Genomic DNA, 16,606 nt, shown 5'->3' with positions numbered 1-16,606 from the left:
CCATACAATGAAATAGTAACTGTAATGTGATACCAGCAAATACCAATTTCAAACTTCAAGCTTGCCGTAAATTATGAGTAGTGACAGCCAGCCAGACCGAGGCAATACACGAGAAGCATGTCTCGTGCTGCAGCGTGCGGAACAACAATATCTTGATACTCATCATCATGCATGTACACTGCAGATTCTACCACAAGTTGTTCATGGCTGGTGCTGCGAAGTAGGTAAGTAATATTGTCACGCGACGATGTTGCGTTTAGGATCTCGGCAGACCCACGGTACAAGCGCACTGACGCCCGAAACCCTACCCGCGGTGGCTACGACCCCCATTTTGGGTATAGTCTCAGCAACGCTCCATCAACGACAGAGCTGACATGAATATTTTCTTGCATTCTCCATACCAGACATGCATGACAGCTGATCAGATTTTTCGCAATTACCGTTATGGCGACACGTGCGTCTGAAGATCCATCGCTGGATCCACGGTTCCACAATCTTCACGAGGAGCTCAGATCTGTGCTCTTCAATGGCTTGTCCAATCTCTCTCCAAGCCAACTGCGGACCCCCCAAGTGGGCACCTCGGAAGCATCACACAGCTTGGACTTTTCGACCGCAACAGTCAAGATACCTCAAGCACGTCTTGTGCGCTACCTTCAAAACTGGATCACCGAATGTGCGCCGCAGCTTGACAAGTTTGACGAAGAGCAACACTTTCAGATTGAAGTTCCTCTTGTTGCTCAGAGGTCTCCTGCTCTGCTGTATGCTATCCTTGCCTTTTCGTCACGACAGATGGAAAGGAGAGGTTTGGTGCAAGGATGCTACGACAGCCTCGAACTGTATCAAGAAAGTATAAGGTTATTGGCACCTGCACTACAGGCCAAAGACTCGGCCACGTTGGTCACGGCTTGCGTTCTTGCTGTTTTTGAATTGATGTCTAGCGAAACAGGAAACTGGAGACGCCATGTCGAAGGCTGTGCCTCACTCTTCGAGCTCTTTGGTGTAAATGGCTTCTCAGGCGGTTTGCTGCAAGCCGTGTTCTGGTGTTACACAAGAATGGAAGTGTGTGGAAGCCTCACATCTGATGGTGCTGAGACTATGGTTTTGGCACTTGAGAAATGGGTGCCAGACCGAAATCGATCTGTAATAACGCCAGAAGATGGTGAAAGGTTGGTAAGAACACTCTTTCATGAAAAGAGTAGAGACTCACATGACACGCATGCCAATTGGGCAATATATCTATGCGCAAGAGTATGCGATCTGAAGTTCCGCAGAACAAGTTATCTTGAACTCGGGCACACAGACACTAGCGACAGAAGACCATTCTCGCAACAATGGCAACAGCTTTGGCTAGATCTACAGTTCTGGCTCGATGAGCGTCCTTCAACTATGAGATCTATTGCTCTCGTCGATGAAGACACCGAGTCCAGTTTCCCACTGATCGCTTTTCCACATTGGGCAGCAATCTCAAGCAATCAGGTATACCACGCTGCTTGTATCTTGATGTTGGAAATGCAGCCGCCTGGGAGCGGGTTTGATTCTCATACTTTGTCGCTATGGCATGCGAGGCAAATATGTGGCATTTCGTGCGCGAATCCACACTCAGGGAGTATGGTGAACTCGATACAGCCTCTATACATCGCAGGCAGACTGCTCACGCATCGGAGTGAGCGACAGAAGATAGCTCAATTACTAGCTTGTATAGAGCGCGAGACTGGGTGGGCGGCTCTGTGGCGATTGCGAGATCTCGAGGCTGAGTGGGGATACGAGGGTATCGTTGACTGGGGAGGATAATCTCATAATCTTTGCGAAGTTATCTGACCGGTAGTTGGAGCAACCACCAAATCAGTGGTTGCAGCGGGGCGAGCCTTCCACTAGCTCTGGCTGAATGGCTCACAGCCGTGGGACGTGCTCCGGACCCACAGTCTTGGTCGCTTGGAACCACCCAGTGTTGCAACGCTCTATTGAGTGCTATAAAGCTCTGGGAGCCGCCAGTCAAAGTGAGATTGCTTGCACACCAATTACAATATAACATCCGGACCGTGACTTTGCGTCAGCTTCGACCATGGTCTCACCTCTACCGGCTATCTGCGTGCTCGGCAGCCTCAATATCGACCTTGTATACTATACTCCTCACCACCCTTTACCTGGCGAGACCCTCACATCGACTCACTCTGATGTCTCTCCTGGAGGTAAAGGTGCCAATCAAGCGGTGGCTTGCGCGAAACTATCAAGATCTCGCACGCTAGAAGACGCAAGCATCAAAGTGATCATGTTTGGCGCCGTCGGCGCAGACGCTCACGGCTCAAAGTTACTGGACAGCCTCCAATCGTATGGTGTCAACATCTCGGAGGTTGTGCGCAGACAAGATCCCAGTGAACACTCAATAACTGGCAATGCCGTCGTGATCGTGGACGAACGCACTGGCCAGAACCGCATCATTCTCACACCTGGTGCTAACGCTTCGCTGCGACCTGAAAGTGTCACCAATCTTGCCAGTCTAAGACCCTCGTTGTTGGTCATGCAGTTGGAGATACCTCTCGACACTGTCTTGCAGGCACTGGCAGCAGCCAAATCTGTAGGCGTGCCAGTCCTCTTGAATCCAGCTCCGGCTGTGCAACTTCCAGAGGAAGCGTACAATGGATTGTCACACCTGATCCTGAACGAGACCGAAGTGGCTCTACTTGCGCAAATCGACGAGGCTGAGCTTGACGATCCCAACACAGTGGAGAAAACCGCTTCAAAGCTTTTGGCGAAGGGCGTTCAGAATCTCGTCATCACGCTTGGTGCGAAAGGCGCTTATTATATGAGCAAGAATGGTCAAAAAGGTTTTGTGCCGGCGCTGAAAGTTGATGTAGTGGACACAACTGCTGCTGGGGATACCTTCATCGGCATGTATTCGGTGCTTGCTGTCGAGGCCTCTTCTCGCAATCTGGACTTTGACATTTGTGCCGCTGTCACCAAGAGCACATTTGCTTCTGCCAAAACAGTCTCTAGGAGAGGGGCGCAAGTTTCGATACCGTGGAAGGACGAGTTGGTCCTGGAATAGTCTCAAGAAGCTGATTTGTGACTACTTCTTTTGGAATGTTGTATAGTTGGGCCTATGTGCCGGTCTAATTGGTAGCATTAACGCTCGGTGAATAGATGGGAACCGCCTCGCCATCGCAAGGTTATCGTTTTTCAGAAAGCGTGCGATAGGATTGGTGGCCTATCTTCTTGGAGTGACTGCCAGCGTGCACGAAGATCAGCGAGATCCTTTTCGATGGGAATATGTGTTGTTCTGGAGATCTCACGGAAGCATGATAAAAGTGCTTCCTGCTGGGATGGGTGTGACATTTCCTTTGCAATAAAGAACAGTGCAGCAATTACTATCGGATCCCACTGCTCGTTGAAGTGGTTACCGACTAAAATGCGTGCAATCTTTTGTATGTGCCAAATTCGTGATCTGAGATGCTGAGAATTCGACGGTGCGTTGGTAAGACGAGGTTTTTGTGACAGTAAAATCACTGCTGACATGTGCATGACAAGATTCGCTTGCAGAGCAGTGGCACTCGTGAACACATCGATTGGGAAGGGTTGTTCGTGACAGGTTTCTTCATCGAAGCTTTCGAGTATAGGCTTCATCTTGCGAGGTCGGTCCTGAAACCATGAAACGCATCTACTCCAGAGTTCGAACCACCGATCCCATCTAGAAACGTGGGAACCGACGGGTTGCGGACATGATTCGTGGAAGCCAGATAACATAGGAACTATCTCGAAATGAATCAGTCGCAGAGAGAGTGCAAGGCAATTCAGACAGCCATCGTAAGAAGTGAGAGGGTCGTCAACGTCGCTGCTTATTGAACCTCTTGGGGGAATCACAAGATTGGCTGAAGGAGGTTTATTCGTCACGATGGATGCTGCAAGATCTGAGTTCCATGCACTTCAGTAAAACTCATACATCTTGTCGTTTGTCATGACTTACCGATTTTCAACTGCAATCGCAGGAGCGACTTTAGCGGCTCCAGTGGGAGCTCGAGTTCTCCTGCTGGCAGAACAGACTCGGCCTGACGCGCTTCACAGGTGGAAGCGATGAGGGCCCATTCTGAAGGCGGCGTGTAGAACACGCTGCTGATTGATAGCAGCGCAAATCCGACGTCTGCGATGAATGTATCCTCGCGAGCCAGCTGTTCTAAAAGCCTCGAAGATACAGTCAAGCCTGCAGGTGTGGTACTCTCCGTATCAAGACTCTCGTCTCTCGGGTGTACGCAGGCAGAGATGCAGTCGGAAATGATCTTACTGTCGCGGGCTATAATCATGATCGCCGGTCCAAACATTGACCTGCAGTCGTTGGATTCTATCCAAGGTGCTAGCTCATACCTGAAGCGTAGCAGGGTAGATTGTCTTCTCATTGAACGCTGCTGCCACGAGCGCTCGTCAATCGTCTGCCGATGTATGACCTCTGCATAGGACATGTCATTCGTAAGGTCGTGTAACGGCCAGGCTATAATCGTGTCGCTGTCAGTGACATTTTGTCCAGCAGCAGTAACTGCCGCGCCAGTAGATACATGAGACTGAGGAGTCGAGTACTCCTGAACACGATTGATTGGTGGATCAGCACCGTCGGCCTGATGGTAGTTGGCACGATCGGTTGGTAGTTGCGGTACTGCCACTGATGGCGATGCTTCTGCAGTATCATGAGAGTCATCGCCGACGTCCACTTGTGACGCGTCACCAACTGCGACGGATCTCTGCGGCCCATCAGACACAAACGTCCAGTCGCCGTATCTGCAAGTTACGCTTCTTGCAGAGCAGTTCTGACAGATTGGCTTCCGCTCATCGCCTAATCTCGCTCTCAGTAACTGTGGCGTTCAGGGCAACGAGTATAGTGTGGTCTATTGATGTCGTGTTGTGAATGGATTGAGAACGGTCTTACATTTCCTCCGCCGCTTGCGACAAGTCAAGCATCCTGTGCGAGATCGTCGTTTGGTATCTGGTATGTGCCGTACTGAAGGCATGACCTCTAGGACAAGAAAATATACGCCATGAACGTGAAGTAGGTAAAGCAGAAGACAAATTTTGACGCAGTTGACCCCCACGCCTTGCGGCGAAGTCAAAGCGAGATTCCTGTGACAACAATGTTTTCGTAGATACCTCTTTAGTATCTATTATTGCGCTTTCCTCGTTGCTTGTCTACCACGGCACCCTTGCTAGAGAAAGAAGAAGTGGAGAGAATACGGTCTTCTTCGCTCCTCCCCGATTGATTGACAGCACCCCGCAATGCCCACAATGCATGACAGCAGTGACGTGATGAAGTCGACATTACGAATAACAGTCTAGTGAAGAAGGAGCAAACTCCTGCCCGAATCTTTCCTTCTGTGATATTCGTTTGCATCCATGTCTTTCGATACCAATACAAGATTTGCATCACAAGCAACAGACAACATCAAAGCGACCTCAAAAATGACGAAGAATCTGGTACTCGACCCGTCTCATGCCGAGGCACCAACTCGCGACCACCAAAACTATCCCAGCAGTTTGCCAGAGGCAAAGGAGACCAAAGTGCACCCTACAAATGCTGGAGGAGAGAATGCGAGTCTGTATTTCGTTGGTACTGCAACGACGATATTGTAAGTTTTGAAGATTAAGGTTGAGCTGGTTCCATGGAGATGATGTCTAACCATATCAGGGAGTGGGAAGGAGTCCGTATCATGACTGATCCCAACTTCTTGCATGCTGGAGATCACGTACATCTAGGACCTGGTGTAACAGGCACAAGACAGACAAATCCAGCACTTGATCTGCACGAGCTTCCTCGCATCGATGCAGTTTTGTTGTCCCATTACCATGCGGATCACTTTGACCAAAAGGTTGAAGCCTCGCTTCGCCGGTCATTGCCCATCATTACCACACCTCATGCCAAAGAACATCTGACCGCTAAGGGGGAGGACGAGTCATTCAGCCGGGTTTACGATCTCGACTTCTTCCAGAGCATGTATGTCGATATTCGCAAGTCTGGAACTACACATGAAGCTACAAACAAGAAGGTACCGGCTGTCAAGGTGACGGGTATGCCTGGCAAACATGTACCTCAGGGTATGCTGAGCAAAGCCAACGATATTCTCGGTGCTGTTCCTCCTACCAATGGCTGGATGCTGGAGCTGGGCTACAAAGAGGGCGATGGCAACTCTACCGACAGCTTCAAGAACGGATACAGGTATGTCTGGCTATCGAGTGTTAAGATGAATGGTTTTGATGATGGCTGACTGTGATTTACTAGGATTTACATCTCTGGCGATACTCTCATGGTCGATGAGCTCAAAGAGATTCCAGAACGCTACAAGGGTCAAAACATCGATCTCATGTTGATCCACTTGGGCGGCACCACGATCCCATCGCCAAAACTTCCAATGTTGATGGTGACCATGGACGCAAAGCAAGGTATCGAGCTTGTCAGAATGATCAACCCTGATCTGACCATCCCTATCCACTACGAGTAAGTTTCTCTGTTCTTTTCTGATGGTTCAAGAAGGACACAGCTGATCATGATTCGATGATAGCGATTATGATGTTTTCTTGAGTCCCCTGGATGACTTCAAGAAGGAAATGGAGAAGGCAGGTTTGACTGACAAGGTTGTGTATCTGGATCGCAAGGACCAGTACAAGTTTGCTGTTCAACATGGACAATGAACTTGAAAAGGAAAACAGATGCAGATGTCCTTTGATGCTTGGAGCAGGATTGATATTGACAACTTGGACTCTTGTCTGGTAGCTTCACTGATATAGCAGCTGACCACTCACGAATGATAAACAATATCTTATTTATAACATTTCTTCATGCTGACAAAGACATGAAAGACTGTGAACAGACGAAAAGAAACCACAGATTGGATCGGTAGGAAAGGAAATGACGGAAGAGTAAGAAACAGATGTACAAGAGAAACAAGTGTATACTTACCCATTGACACTACACACGAGACACAAGTAGTCCAGGTTATAACAAGAAACCATCAGAACACATGGACACTACTGTCGCGATTGGAGCATCCAATCACGGTGCAGCTCCTGAGGCTTCTGACGCCTCAAGCACCTATCCTTTCTCTCTTGTGTCTCCCATTTGATCCTCGTTGATCACGGACACAAGCAGCAATTGATGTACCCCATGCTTCTTTTACTTCAATTGGTTCATAGCTCTTGCGCTTTGTTCACTTCTTTTTACACAGTTGGCCTTCTTCTTTCTCAATGGCGCATTGGTCGCATACTCTGGAGGACGTGGTTGGCAGATGAATTCGTTTTTATTCGTTTATTTCTTCGGGAGGACGCAAGCAAGCAAGCAAGCGAAAAAAGTGCGGGTTTTTTGTTTTTATTTATCGACCACAATTTTTTGAACGTTTACTTGGCGACGCGCTTGCCCTTCTGGTTCTTCTTGGGGACGTCAGAGATGGTAAGGCCTGTTTTTCGCGAGAAGAATTTTGATTAGCCGATTGTCGCTTTTAGGGGCCGGGTTTTGTCGCATACTTGGGGGAAGAGACTGCTTCAGCTTCTCGGCCTTGTCCTGGTCCTTGAGGACGAGGGTGTAGAGGTAACGGTTGCAGCGGACCTTGAACTTGATCTGCTGGGCAGAGGTCTTCTTGACACGGGCAGCTGTTTGCGCATTCACATCAGTCCTCTATTTCCTCTTTCTCTGTCGCGATCTCGGAGTCTTGGAGGGAAAACACACAGGAAGCGTCCTTGCGGCGGCAGATCTCGATGAACTGCTTGATGTCGGTAACTTGGGAAGGCATGGTGACGGTGTTTTGTGACGTTTGTGAATGCGTTACTGGCAGCGGCGAGGTGTCTGGTCGAGCTGCTGTGCTGTGCTTCTGTGGGACAGGCTAAGCGAGCTTGCTCATGCCAAGATTTCTGGCCTGCTGCTGTTGTGAGAGAAGGGGGAAGGGTAGCGCTTTGACCCCTCCTCACTTCTGTTTGACTACCATTTAGAAGAGGACAACGTAGGGTATTGACATCAGGCAGACATAATACTATCTACCTACATATCTGTTTTTGACGGCTTGAACTTTGACCTCTGGACATCAAGACCAAGATTTTCTGAATCAAATCATCATGCCTACTCAACTCGATAGAGCACTCAACTCCAAGGTCCGATATATTCTTCCTCGCATTCGATATGGAGACTATCCTGACATGTGTTCATCTATAGAACCTCTTCTTCGGATTTGCAGGTCTGGTTGCCGCATCAGCAGCATGGTCAATCTTTGGTAGCGACATCTTCCCTCAACAGCCTGATCCAACCGGTGGTGGGTGCAATACATGCCACAACTATCCGAGGAGACCGAAGTCACTGACACTTGCGATAGAACCCGAGAACTGGACAGAGGAAGAAATGAGAAGATGGTTGAACCGTCGTAACCTCATGGCCAGCAGTTCATCAACCAAGGAGGAGCTTTTGGCTAGAGTAAAAGCCAACATGCGTGCACCTCAGTAGATGTTGTTCTCGAAGGCAAGGCAAGGAAAGGGTTGCAGTGGAATAAATACGTCGGTCATGACTCTACGAAACTATGATACATTTATCTTACAAGACCTGTCTGCCACGAAAATCTGTTATGAATAATGTTTGCTAAGAATCGCTCATCAGGGGTGCAAACAGAACTCCTGCTTGTCCTTTACCCTGTGGTACTCGAGACACGCCATAATCCTTGTCCACACCTAGCTGGGCATCTGCAAAACCTCTTCTATCATCTGCAACTCCAAGCATATCAAGTAGTTGCTTAGCCTTTGCAGGCATGACTGGCTGAAGCATGATGCCAGCAAGACGCAAGATCTCCGTGCTCAAAAAGATGATGTAGTCCATTTGAAGTTCGGCATCCTCTTTAGATGAAGCGTTGGGCACCAATTCTCCCTTCTTGAGCCCTGCGGCAATATCCCACGGAGCTTGTGATTGCAAGAAAGCGTTTGCCGCGTAGATGTTATCCATCAGACCCTTGAGAGCAAGATTCGGTCGCAATGCTTCCATGCGACTGTTCACGGCTTGTGGGAATTCCACAAGTAGCTGTTCGAATTCTGCAATCGCAGCTTCGCGAGCATGTCCTTGACCAAACGGCGAAGCAGATTTGTAGTCACCGGAAAATCTTTCAATAGCACGTCTAACGTTCCAACCTTTTCCGCGAGTGATCCGGGCAGTCAAGTTTCCAATACCTCCTTGGAGACCCTTCTTGTAGCGTTCAATAATGTGTATGTTGTCGTAATCTGCGTCATTATCGATGCCGCCGTCGTGAATCATGTAGTAGCGCATCGTGTCGGTGCCAAAACGATCAAGAGCGAAAAAGGGATTCACAACATTGCCAGTACTCTTTGCCATTTTTTGCTTGCCGAGTGTCCAGTGAGCGTGTGTTAGGAAACGCTTTGGCAAAGGAAGGTCAAGGGCCATCAGGAAGGCAGGCCAGTAGATGCAATGGAAGCGAAGAATGTCCTTGCCAATGATTTGCACATCAGCGGGCCAGCCGCCAGTGTGTTCCGAGCCTGGTGCCCAGGGATACCCAGCTGCTGTCGCGTAGTTGATCAGGGCGTCTAACCAGACATAGATCGTTTGTGTAGGATCAGTGGGCACGCGAATGCCCCATGTCAATCTTGAAGACGGACGCGAAATGGACAGGTCTTCAAGACCAGCAGATACAGCAGACACAATCTCCTTCATCTTAGCCTGAGGAGTGATCCATTCAGGGTTCTCAGCATAGTATGCTAGGAGTTTGTCACGGAAAGCAGAGAGTCGGAAATGGTAGTTGATCTCGGAGGTCCATTCGACTTCTTTGCCAGTCTCAATCGAGGCCATGACCTTTCTTCCGGTAGGAGGGTCCAGCACAAGATGGACTTGAGATTCGGGGTAGAAGGTCTCGTCGCTGACCGAGTACCAACCTTCGTGTTTGGATTGATAGATATATCCTCGCTCATTCAACAAATGCCAGGCGTATTCGACGGCCTCTTTGTGGTCCGGATCTGTAGTCCGGATGAAGTGGTCGTTGCTGAGCTCGGCTCTTGCAGCCAGGTTCTTGAAGATGTCGGCACCCTTGTCGCAGAAAGGCTTTGGATCGCTTCCGGCTTTTGCTGAGGCTTGTTGAATCTTCATTCCATGCTCGTCGGTGCCAGTTAACAGGACTGCTTTCCTCCCTTTGAGTACCTGCCATCGTTTCAGGACATCGGCAAGGACCATTGTGTATAGATGGCCAGCATGAGGGGCGGCATTGACGTAGAAGATGGGAGTGGTGACATAGTAAGGTTTGGTTTCATGTGTCGCAGACGTCGTGGCCAGGAAGCGGGCGCGTACGAGACGAGACGCACATATTGAAGATAACGACTGCGGTCGCCAGGAGCGTGAGGCGGAAGAGCGTAGCAGAGGAGTCATTGAGGGAATGCGCCTGAGAACAAAAGACAGTCATGAACATTTGTCCAAGCTGGTCCAAGCTCCATTCCTCACATTTGCATGTGACAGTAATAATATTTTGATTCCTCCCCTCCAGACAATCATCACCATACCACACCATGGCTTCCACGACTACTACGCTCGGAGAGGACACTCTTACTCGCGTTTCAGCTAGCGGTATGTGTTTTCCCTCTACGCGACAAGTCGGACCCCTTCTGACAACATTGCAGCTGCCGAAACCTTCACCGACGCATACTATGTCGCCCTGACTAGCGCTCGCGGCTCCCTGGCCGACTACTACGTTCCCAAGACCGTCCTCCCATCTGGAAAACTCCTGCCCCAGATCTCCTACAATGGCACTGTCATCTCCGACCCCGACGAGTTCTCAAACACCTACACAACACAGATGCCTTATACCTTCTTTGAGGTCCAGTCCATCAACGCACACGTCCTCAACCAGGCACTTGCTCCTCTAGACCCTAAGACAGCAAAGCCCAAAGAGCAGGAAACCAACATGAGCATCCTTGTCCAGATCAGCGGTTACGTACGGCTGATCGAGCGCAAGGAGGGTCCAATGCGCGCCTTCTCTGACACTCTGGTCCTGGTCCCCAACAAGGAAGAAGCCGGCGCAAAGGGTAAAGGAAAGACCGGCGAAGGCAAGAGCTGGCTCATCCAGAACCAAAACTTCAGATTTGTTGTTTGAACAACGAACTATCTTGACTGCGCCCAACACCCTGTCCTATACGACACTCTTATTACCTTCACCAGCCACACCTACATTCAGCCGGAAGTACTCGGAATCCTTGTGGATACACTTTGAGCGGATGCCTGAGGTATTTGAATTTATCTCGATGCTCATATCTGGCTATAAAAGCATATCGGACGTTTTGCTCGTCTTGTGGCTTTCGCTTCCGCAAGCCACTTCCATCAGCCAATGTCAAAACGTTATATGGCCTGTCAAACTCCACAACGCCTTGCGCGTCCTATAACTTGCAGTTGGGAACACGAACCAGACAAAGGTTATCTTGCAAGCTTCTCGTACAGACTGGTGGCTGAATTTGAGGAAGTCAATCCTGAATGCTGTACAGCAGAACATCAGATGTGGCTGTGGCTGCTATAACTACTAGCAATGAATGACGATACCATAATTATTTTCCCTTCGTGTGACTACAACAATAATATGATAAGGGTAGAATAAGAGTAGGATCGATATCCTTACTCTTCTAGTAATGGCGTTCAATCCTTGCAATAATATGATAGACTATTAAGTGGCTTTCAATAGTGAACATTGAAAAAGTGCACCTTTGTACGATCGAAGAGATATGGCTAAGAAGTAGACTTAGACTCCTCGACCGTCCTCAGGCCGTGCATCTCTTCGCGTTATTCCTTAAATCAGAGATTGGAACTCCAAGTACCGCATACCAGCACATACGGCCAAGTATCAATCGCTCGTCTGGCTGTGAAAGCAGGCACGGCGACCTCCAAATAAGTTAGAAATGCTGAGCATGAGCAGGCCATCCTTGACCTGATTTCGCATACTCCCCCCATAGCTAAAGCATCTGAGGTGTATAGCTGCAGAATTTCACGATACTTCTGAATAGCAGAGGGGTATACAAAGGCAAAACATCTTCAGCTCTCTATGGAGGCATGTCCGAGCTGTGTCTTTTCGCACAGTAGCCGTGTATGCCTCATACAATCGCGGGCTTGCGAGTGTGTTGGAAGCCACGGCTGAGTTTCGCTATATGTTATGGTTAGAGGGTGGAGAAACCGATTTAGCACACGGGGGGATGCCTGTACAACCAGACAGGCACTACTATCGAGTATGCAGGAACACCTCGATATGGAACATTATGCCCTTCCATCAGGCGTCTATTCCATGCTGGGCCGTACTGGTCCGTCCGAGGTCCGAATCCTTGACTGAGGATTAGTCACCATAGCTCCCTGGTAATCGATAACAATTATCAGTAGCAGCTTGCAAAATACTCCATAGTTGTGCTCTAAAGATGTGCGTAGAAAACTGTGGGCCTCGTGCAAGCTCGCTCTCGCATCGAATGACGATGGAAAACAGGTTCAGACTGAGCAAAGTCCTCCAAAGGTAATGATCCGCCATCGTTCTCGCGTGTAGTGTAGACTGTGGGTGTCGACCGGTGGTCACTCCGCTATGCCCGTGACGCTTGGCGAGGCTCAAAACCAAGCTTGCTGCTTTGCTTGTCATTTGGGTTGTTGGACGCGGCACCAGATAGGACTTCGGAAAACCCAGTCAGGCACAAAGTTGCTTCAGACCCTGTGCGAAGAGATCGACTATCAAAAGCTCTTATCGTAGCTTAAGTATTGGTAGACAAATCCAGTGGTCAAATCGAAGACCAGCTTCGTGAATGGACATTCCTGTCGTTTGACACTTGCCTGGGTACTGTCGCTTAAACGGTAAGTACTTGATCTAACGTGAAGTGCTGACAGGGCTTGAGATCGGTCAGTGATCAAGATCAAGGCACTGCAGTATATGGTGCAAGGCGCCACAAGTCATCATGGTGACGCACCACTGTCGGAATGGCAGTGATACAACATGCAGCGGCTGGGTAGAAGAGTGTGTCTGGCAAGGGCAGAAGCTTTGTTGTTTGCTGCAAGACGAGCATCGGTCGGTTGGAGACACATGCGGCATCTCGCAAGGAAAGCATAGGCTGGACGCTGATGATCTATTCCAAAGATCTGCAGTGGTGGTGGCGGCGACGTAGATGAAGAAGCAGGCGCAGGCATGGACCCCTCTATTGGGTGGTTGGGATTGGTAAGGAACGTGTGGTTAGGCATGTCATGGTCGATGGAATACTTGTGTTGTTAGGAGAAACAAGCACCCAAAGAGGACGATATTAGTCAGTTGACAGGAGAACAGACCGTGCTACTTGTCGTTGATCGACCAAAAGTATCAGAATCTGAACAAGATGTGCTCTTGGTCGAGCACCCAAGACTTGCACAGCCACAGCCGTCTCCGCTTTTCAGGACAAGCAGAGGCATGAACATCGAGCCGACGGCGGCTGGCATCGGCAAGCGAATAGCCTCCGTCCACAGCCAGGGTTTGGAACGAGCATGAGCATGAGCAATCGGAGAATTGCAAGAGAACAGGCGGGTCGCTTGCAGAGTGTCGAAGCTCCCGCAATCGAGAATGCCAGCTAAAATTCTGTAAATGTGAATCTGCTCTGGTCTAGGTATATGCAAAAGTGATAGACGTTGAACGAGCCTCGTGAGTATCGAGTCCAGAACGCATCAGAACGGGCGATGGCAGAGAGAGTTGGCGGTTGTTCTCAAAGCCAAGCTGGTTCCTCGTGAGGTTCAACTTGTCAAGATCTGCGGGTGTGAATTTAACTGCGTCACTGGAGAGCTGTCTTGAACCTTACAAGCCTTCCAAGATCCTGTACAAGCCAGCTTTGAGAAATTCTGTTTGCCTCTGCAGTCATCAGCAAATACATCCATCGGCGTCGCGTTCTCGTCGCGGCATGCAAATTGAGCTCGTCACAAGCACTTGAAGCCACTACTTGCCATTTCGCCTCCTCTGCCACAGTAAGGCGTCTTACTCTGACGTCGATTACTGTAGACGCACACTGCACCAGCAACACAGCAGTAACGGCTCCACGCCCATCTTTAGTAGCTGCGCCATCGCGCCGGGCCATCGCGCTGTCCGAGCATCCTTGATCGCTTCGCATCCGCAGTCCTCGACTGATAGCACGAGTGCTTTTACTCCATCCTTTCTTCTTGGTTCACGTCGCAAGGAACTCTGTTCTCTGCCTACGCCAACCCGTCGCGTCGTTACTACCGCTTTAACTGCATCAACGTCGCCGGCTTGTGCCCGTAACGCAATATTAACGCCACAATTTGGGATTCCATGGACGCTTGATATTTGCGATTGCTCCTGCCTGCTCTTGTCCCACAATTATCGACAAAGATTCGCGAGTGCTGGTCTTGTTCTGGCGCGCAACTTCCAACTCCACCACGGACCCTCTACAGGTTCGCATAACACCGCGACTTTAAACACATCACGTATGTGGGGCTATTTTCTTTCCTTTTTCTTTTTTTACCTGCCCGCTGTTAAAATGCACATGGATAGTGGCTGACGCACGCGCATAGCTGACTGTTAACATCCTTGCAGCGGGTCAAATGTATGTATTCCTCGATGGCCACACGATTTAGATCAGACAGCCCTCAGGTCGAACCTTTTCCACCTCTTGAAGTCCCGCATACGCCTACCACGACCGCCCAATCCGCTTTTGCCGTCTCTAAGGAATCTCAGCCTCTACTTAAGCCACACGTCCCGGAGTATACTGGTGTTTCACCAAAGTCTCCAGCACGCTACTCGCCCAGACCTCTTACAGGCGCCGCCGCTCAGGCTGATGCTAGAAGACTGCAATCACAGCAGCAAACTCACGACACCACTCAGACTAGCGCGAATCCTGCTGCCACTGCTCTGCATGCTCTCATGAGCGGCCCTGCGGTATCCAAGGCTACAGACCTCTCTTCTCCTGGCCACCCTCCAACCAGCCAAATGCGCAAACCAAGCACACATCTCACCGTGCCTGTCACGACGACAGCTGAGGCTTCTCAGCCCAGTCCTGTCAGTCTCAGAAGCTTCGGGGACTCGGACGCTGTTTCACCAAATGGCGCCACGACAGCAACCGCTCATGAGCACACTCGCGATCCCCAGATGGTCGCCGAACCTGCAGAGATGTCTAGCATGGACTATCCCGAGCCCGCACGTGGATACAACCCGCCCACAAACGCTCATTCTTCACACAAATCATTCACATACCCTGGTCCAGCATCCGTAACAGCAGAGGCGGCCTCAGAAGGTCAGTCGAGAGCCTCTCCATCGACCAAACGGCACAAGTGCCCGTATTGTGCGACGGACTTCACACGTCACCACAACCTCAAAAGTCATTTGCTTACGCACAGCCAAGAGAAACCATACGTTTGTCAGACTTGTCAATCACGCTTCAGAAGGTTGCACGACCTTAAACGCCACTCTAAGTTGCACACAGGCGAGAGGCCGCACATCTGCGACAAATGTGGCAGGCGGTTTGCCCGCGGTGACGCTCTGGCTCGGCATAACAAAGGTCCTGGGGGCTGCGCTGGCCGCCGCTCTAGCTTTGGAGGGGATGACGATAGCAGATTAGGCGATGAGGGAATGGATGGCATGGAGTACAATGATCATGGCGACAACGGCCATGACCTAGACGATGAAGACGAAGACCATCGCAGAGGTAGTGAGCCGAGTCGCAAGCGTGCTCATATCGAAGACTCGCACGACTCAAACAGGTCCATCTACCGCCAACGCTCAAGTACTTACCCACCGCCTCTAGCCAGTCGCACCCACAGAGGCAATATGGGTCCTCCAAACCATCACATCCTGCCGTCATCCAGCTCTGTGACGTCTCCTGGCGAGCTTTCTAACGTCAACTCCACAAGCAGTGTGGGGATGAATCCATATGGGGCACCTCCTACAGTTGTGCTTGGCGAAGGAGGCATCTCTCATTCACCCAAACCGCTGTCACCCAATCAACAAGACCAACACCGTCTCAGCATAGCCGAGACCACTAATGCTTTGCGGAACAGATCGCCTAGCTTGACACAAATCCAACAAGCGCACCACGCTCGAGGTGGTCAGGCTACACCACCTGCTCCTCATCAAATGGCACAACACAATCAGCTGCCTTCGTTAGCAGGACTGGCTTCCGGTCATACAATGAGACTGCCCATACAATCTGCTACACACAACTCAATGCACAACAACATGCAATCTGGACCCATGCATGGATCAAACCCTGGCAGTTTGTCGAGCCATGGCCACAGCTCAGGCGGCAGCACACGGGAGATCATTGGTGACAACATAAATGACGTCTGGAACTACGTCAGGAACCTAGAGCAACGATTTTCTCGCATGCAAGATGAATACGAATTGCGCATATCACGTCTTCAGGAAGACTTGATAGCTATCAAGGGGCACCTCAGCTACCAACAGCCACGCTGAAGAGTAACACAACTCCCGAAACACGACCAACGACAAACAATGTGTCCTTAACGAACCTGGACTAGGATGACTCGACAACGTCGACGTTTGTTCAAGCACATCTTTAGTTTTTCTCTTCTTTTCTTCTTTTCTTCTTTTTGTCTTCTTATACCCGAGCACGTCCTTTGGGACGTGATGTTCTTCCTGTTGTAGGTGGTGGA

The 16,606-nt window shown here is 50.0% G+C and overlaps 10 protein-coding genes across 10 annotated transcripts; 7 read left to right on the top strand and 3 right to left on the bottom strand.

The window, feature by feature from the left end:
- Window positions 1–444: 444 nt before the first annotated feature.
- Window positions 445–1,791, top strand: M437DRAFT_77429 (uncharacterized protein; the record flags this gene model as incomplete). The annotated part of the gene is made up of 1 exon (XM_041026803.1): window positions 445–1,791. One exon carries the CDS (start codon window positions 445–447, stop codon window positions 1,789–1,791), a length of 1,347 nt encoding a protein of 448 aa, XP_040877373.1.
- A 271-nt stretch (window positions 1,792–2,062) lies between these two features.
- On the top strand, window positions 2,063–3,046 carry M437DRAFT_68258 (Ribokinase-like protein; the record flags this gene model as incomplete). Its single annotated transcript, XM_041025087.1, has 1 exon — window positions 2,063–3,046. The coding sequence occupies one exon, from the start codon at window positions 2,063–2,065 to the stop codon at window positions 3,044–3,046; it is 984 nt and encodes a 327-aa protein (XP_040877372.1).
- A 131-nt stretch (window positions 3,047–3,177) lies between these two features.
- On the bottom strand, window positions 3,178–4,451 carry M437DRAFT_54562 (uncharacterized protein; the record flags this gene model as incomplete). The annotated part of the gene is made up of 2 exons (XM_041022711.1): window positions 3,178–3,905; window positions 3,962–4,451. 2 exons carry the CDS (start codon window positions 4,449–4,451, stop codon window positions 3,178–3,180), a joined length of 1,218 nt encoding a protein of 405 aa, XP_040877371.1.
- A 988-nt stretch (window positions 4,452–5,439) lies between these two features.
- M437DRAFT_86814 (Metallo-hydrolase/oxidoreductase) lies at window positions 5,440–6,666 on the top strand (the record flags this gene model as incomplete). Its single annotated transcript, XM_041028532.1, has 4 exons — window positions 5,440–5,606; window positions 5,666–6,193; window positions 6,257–6,472; window positions 6,537–6,666. 4 exons carry the CDS (start codon window positions 5,440–5,442, stop codon window positions 6,664–6,666), a joined length of 1,041 nt encoding a protein of 346 aa, XP_040877370.1.
- Window positions 6,667–7,368: 702 nt separating this feature from the next.
- Window positions 7,369–7,760, bottom strand: M437DRAFT_77425 (60S ribosomal protein L38-1; the record flags this gene model as incomplete). Its single annotated transcript, XM_041026802.1, has 3 exons — window positions 7,369–7,427; window positions 7,495–7,620; window positions 7,697–7,760. 3 exons carry the CDS (start codon window positions 7,758–7,760, stop codon window positions 7,369–7,371), a joined length of 249 nt encoding a protein of 82 aa, XP_040877369.1.
- A 319-nt stretch (window positions 7,761–8,079) lies between these two features.
- M437DRAFT_54682 (uncharacterized protein) lies at window positions 8,080–8,461 on the top strand (the record flags this gene model as incomplete). The annotated part of the gene is made up of 3 exons (XM_041022738.1): window positions 8,080–8,115; window positions 8,177–8,273; window positions 8,334–8,461. 3 exons carry the CDS (start codon window positions 8,080–8,082, stop codon window positions 8,459–8,461), a joined length of 261 nt encoding a protein of 86 aa, XP_040877368.1.
- Window positions 8,462–8,593: 132 nt separating this feature from the next.
- M437DRAFT_68255 (uncharacterized protein) lies at window positions 8,594–10,375 on the bottom strand (the record flags this gene model as incomplete). Its single annotated transcript, XM_041025086.1, has 1 exon — window positions 8,594–10,375. One exon carries the CDS (start codon window positions 10,373–10,375, stop codon window positions 8,594–8,596), a length of 1,782 nt encoding a protein of 593 aa, XP_040877367.1.
- A 152-nt stretch (window positions 10,376–10,527) lies between these two features.
- Window positions 10,528–11,096, top strand: M437DRAFT_32342 (uncharacterized protein; the record flags this gene model as incomplete). Its single annotated transcript, XM_041019232.1, has 2 exons — window positions 10,528–10,570; window positions 10,624–11,096. Coding segments are annotated over 2 exons (516 nt in total), but the record flags the coding sequence as incomplete, so codon positions are not given.
- A 1,860-nt stretch (window positions 11,097–12,956) lies between these two features.
- Window positions 12,957–13,478, top strand: M437DRAFT_68253 (uncharacterized protein; the record flags this gene model as incomplete). Its single annotated transcript, XM_041025085.1, has 3 exons — window positions 12,957–13,028; window positions 13,098–13,175; window positions 13,230–13,478. The coding sequence occupies 3 exons, from the start codon at window positions 12,957–12,959 to the stop codon at window positions 13,476–13,478; spliced, it is 399 nt and encodes a 132-aa protein (XP_040877365.1).
- A 1,065-nt stretch (window positions 13,479–14,543) lies between these two features.
- On the top strand, window positions 14,544–16,406 carry M437DRAFT_54595 (uncharacterized protein; the record flags this gene model as incomplete). Its single annotated transcript, XM_041022718.1, has 1 exon — window positions 14,544–16,406. The coding sequence occupies one exon, from the start codon at window positions 14,544–14,546 to the stop codon at window positions 16,404–16,406; it is 1,863 nt and encodes a 620-aa protein (XP_040877364.1).
- Between the last annotated feature and the right edge of the window lie 200 nt (window positions 16,407–16,606).

Source organism: Aureobasidium melanogenum, assembly GCF_000721775.1.
Source record: "Aureobasidium melanogenum CBS 110374 unplaced genomic scaffold scaffold_20, whole genome shotgun sequence".
Classification (NCBI taxonomy): Eukaryota; Fungi; Ascomycota; class Dothideomycetes; order Dothideales; family Saccotheciaceae; genus Aureobasidium; species Aureobasidium melanogenum.
Note: the sequence above shows the minus strand (reverse complement) of the source record. Positions and strands in the feature narration are given on the sequence as shown.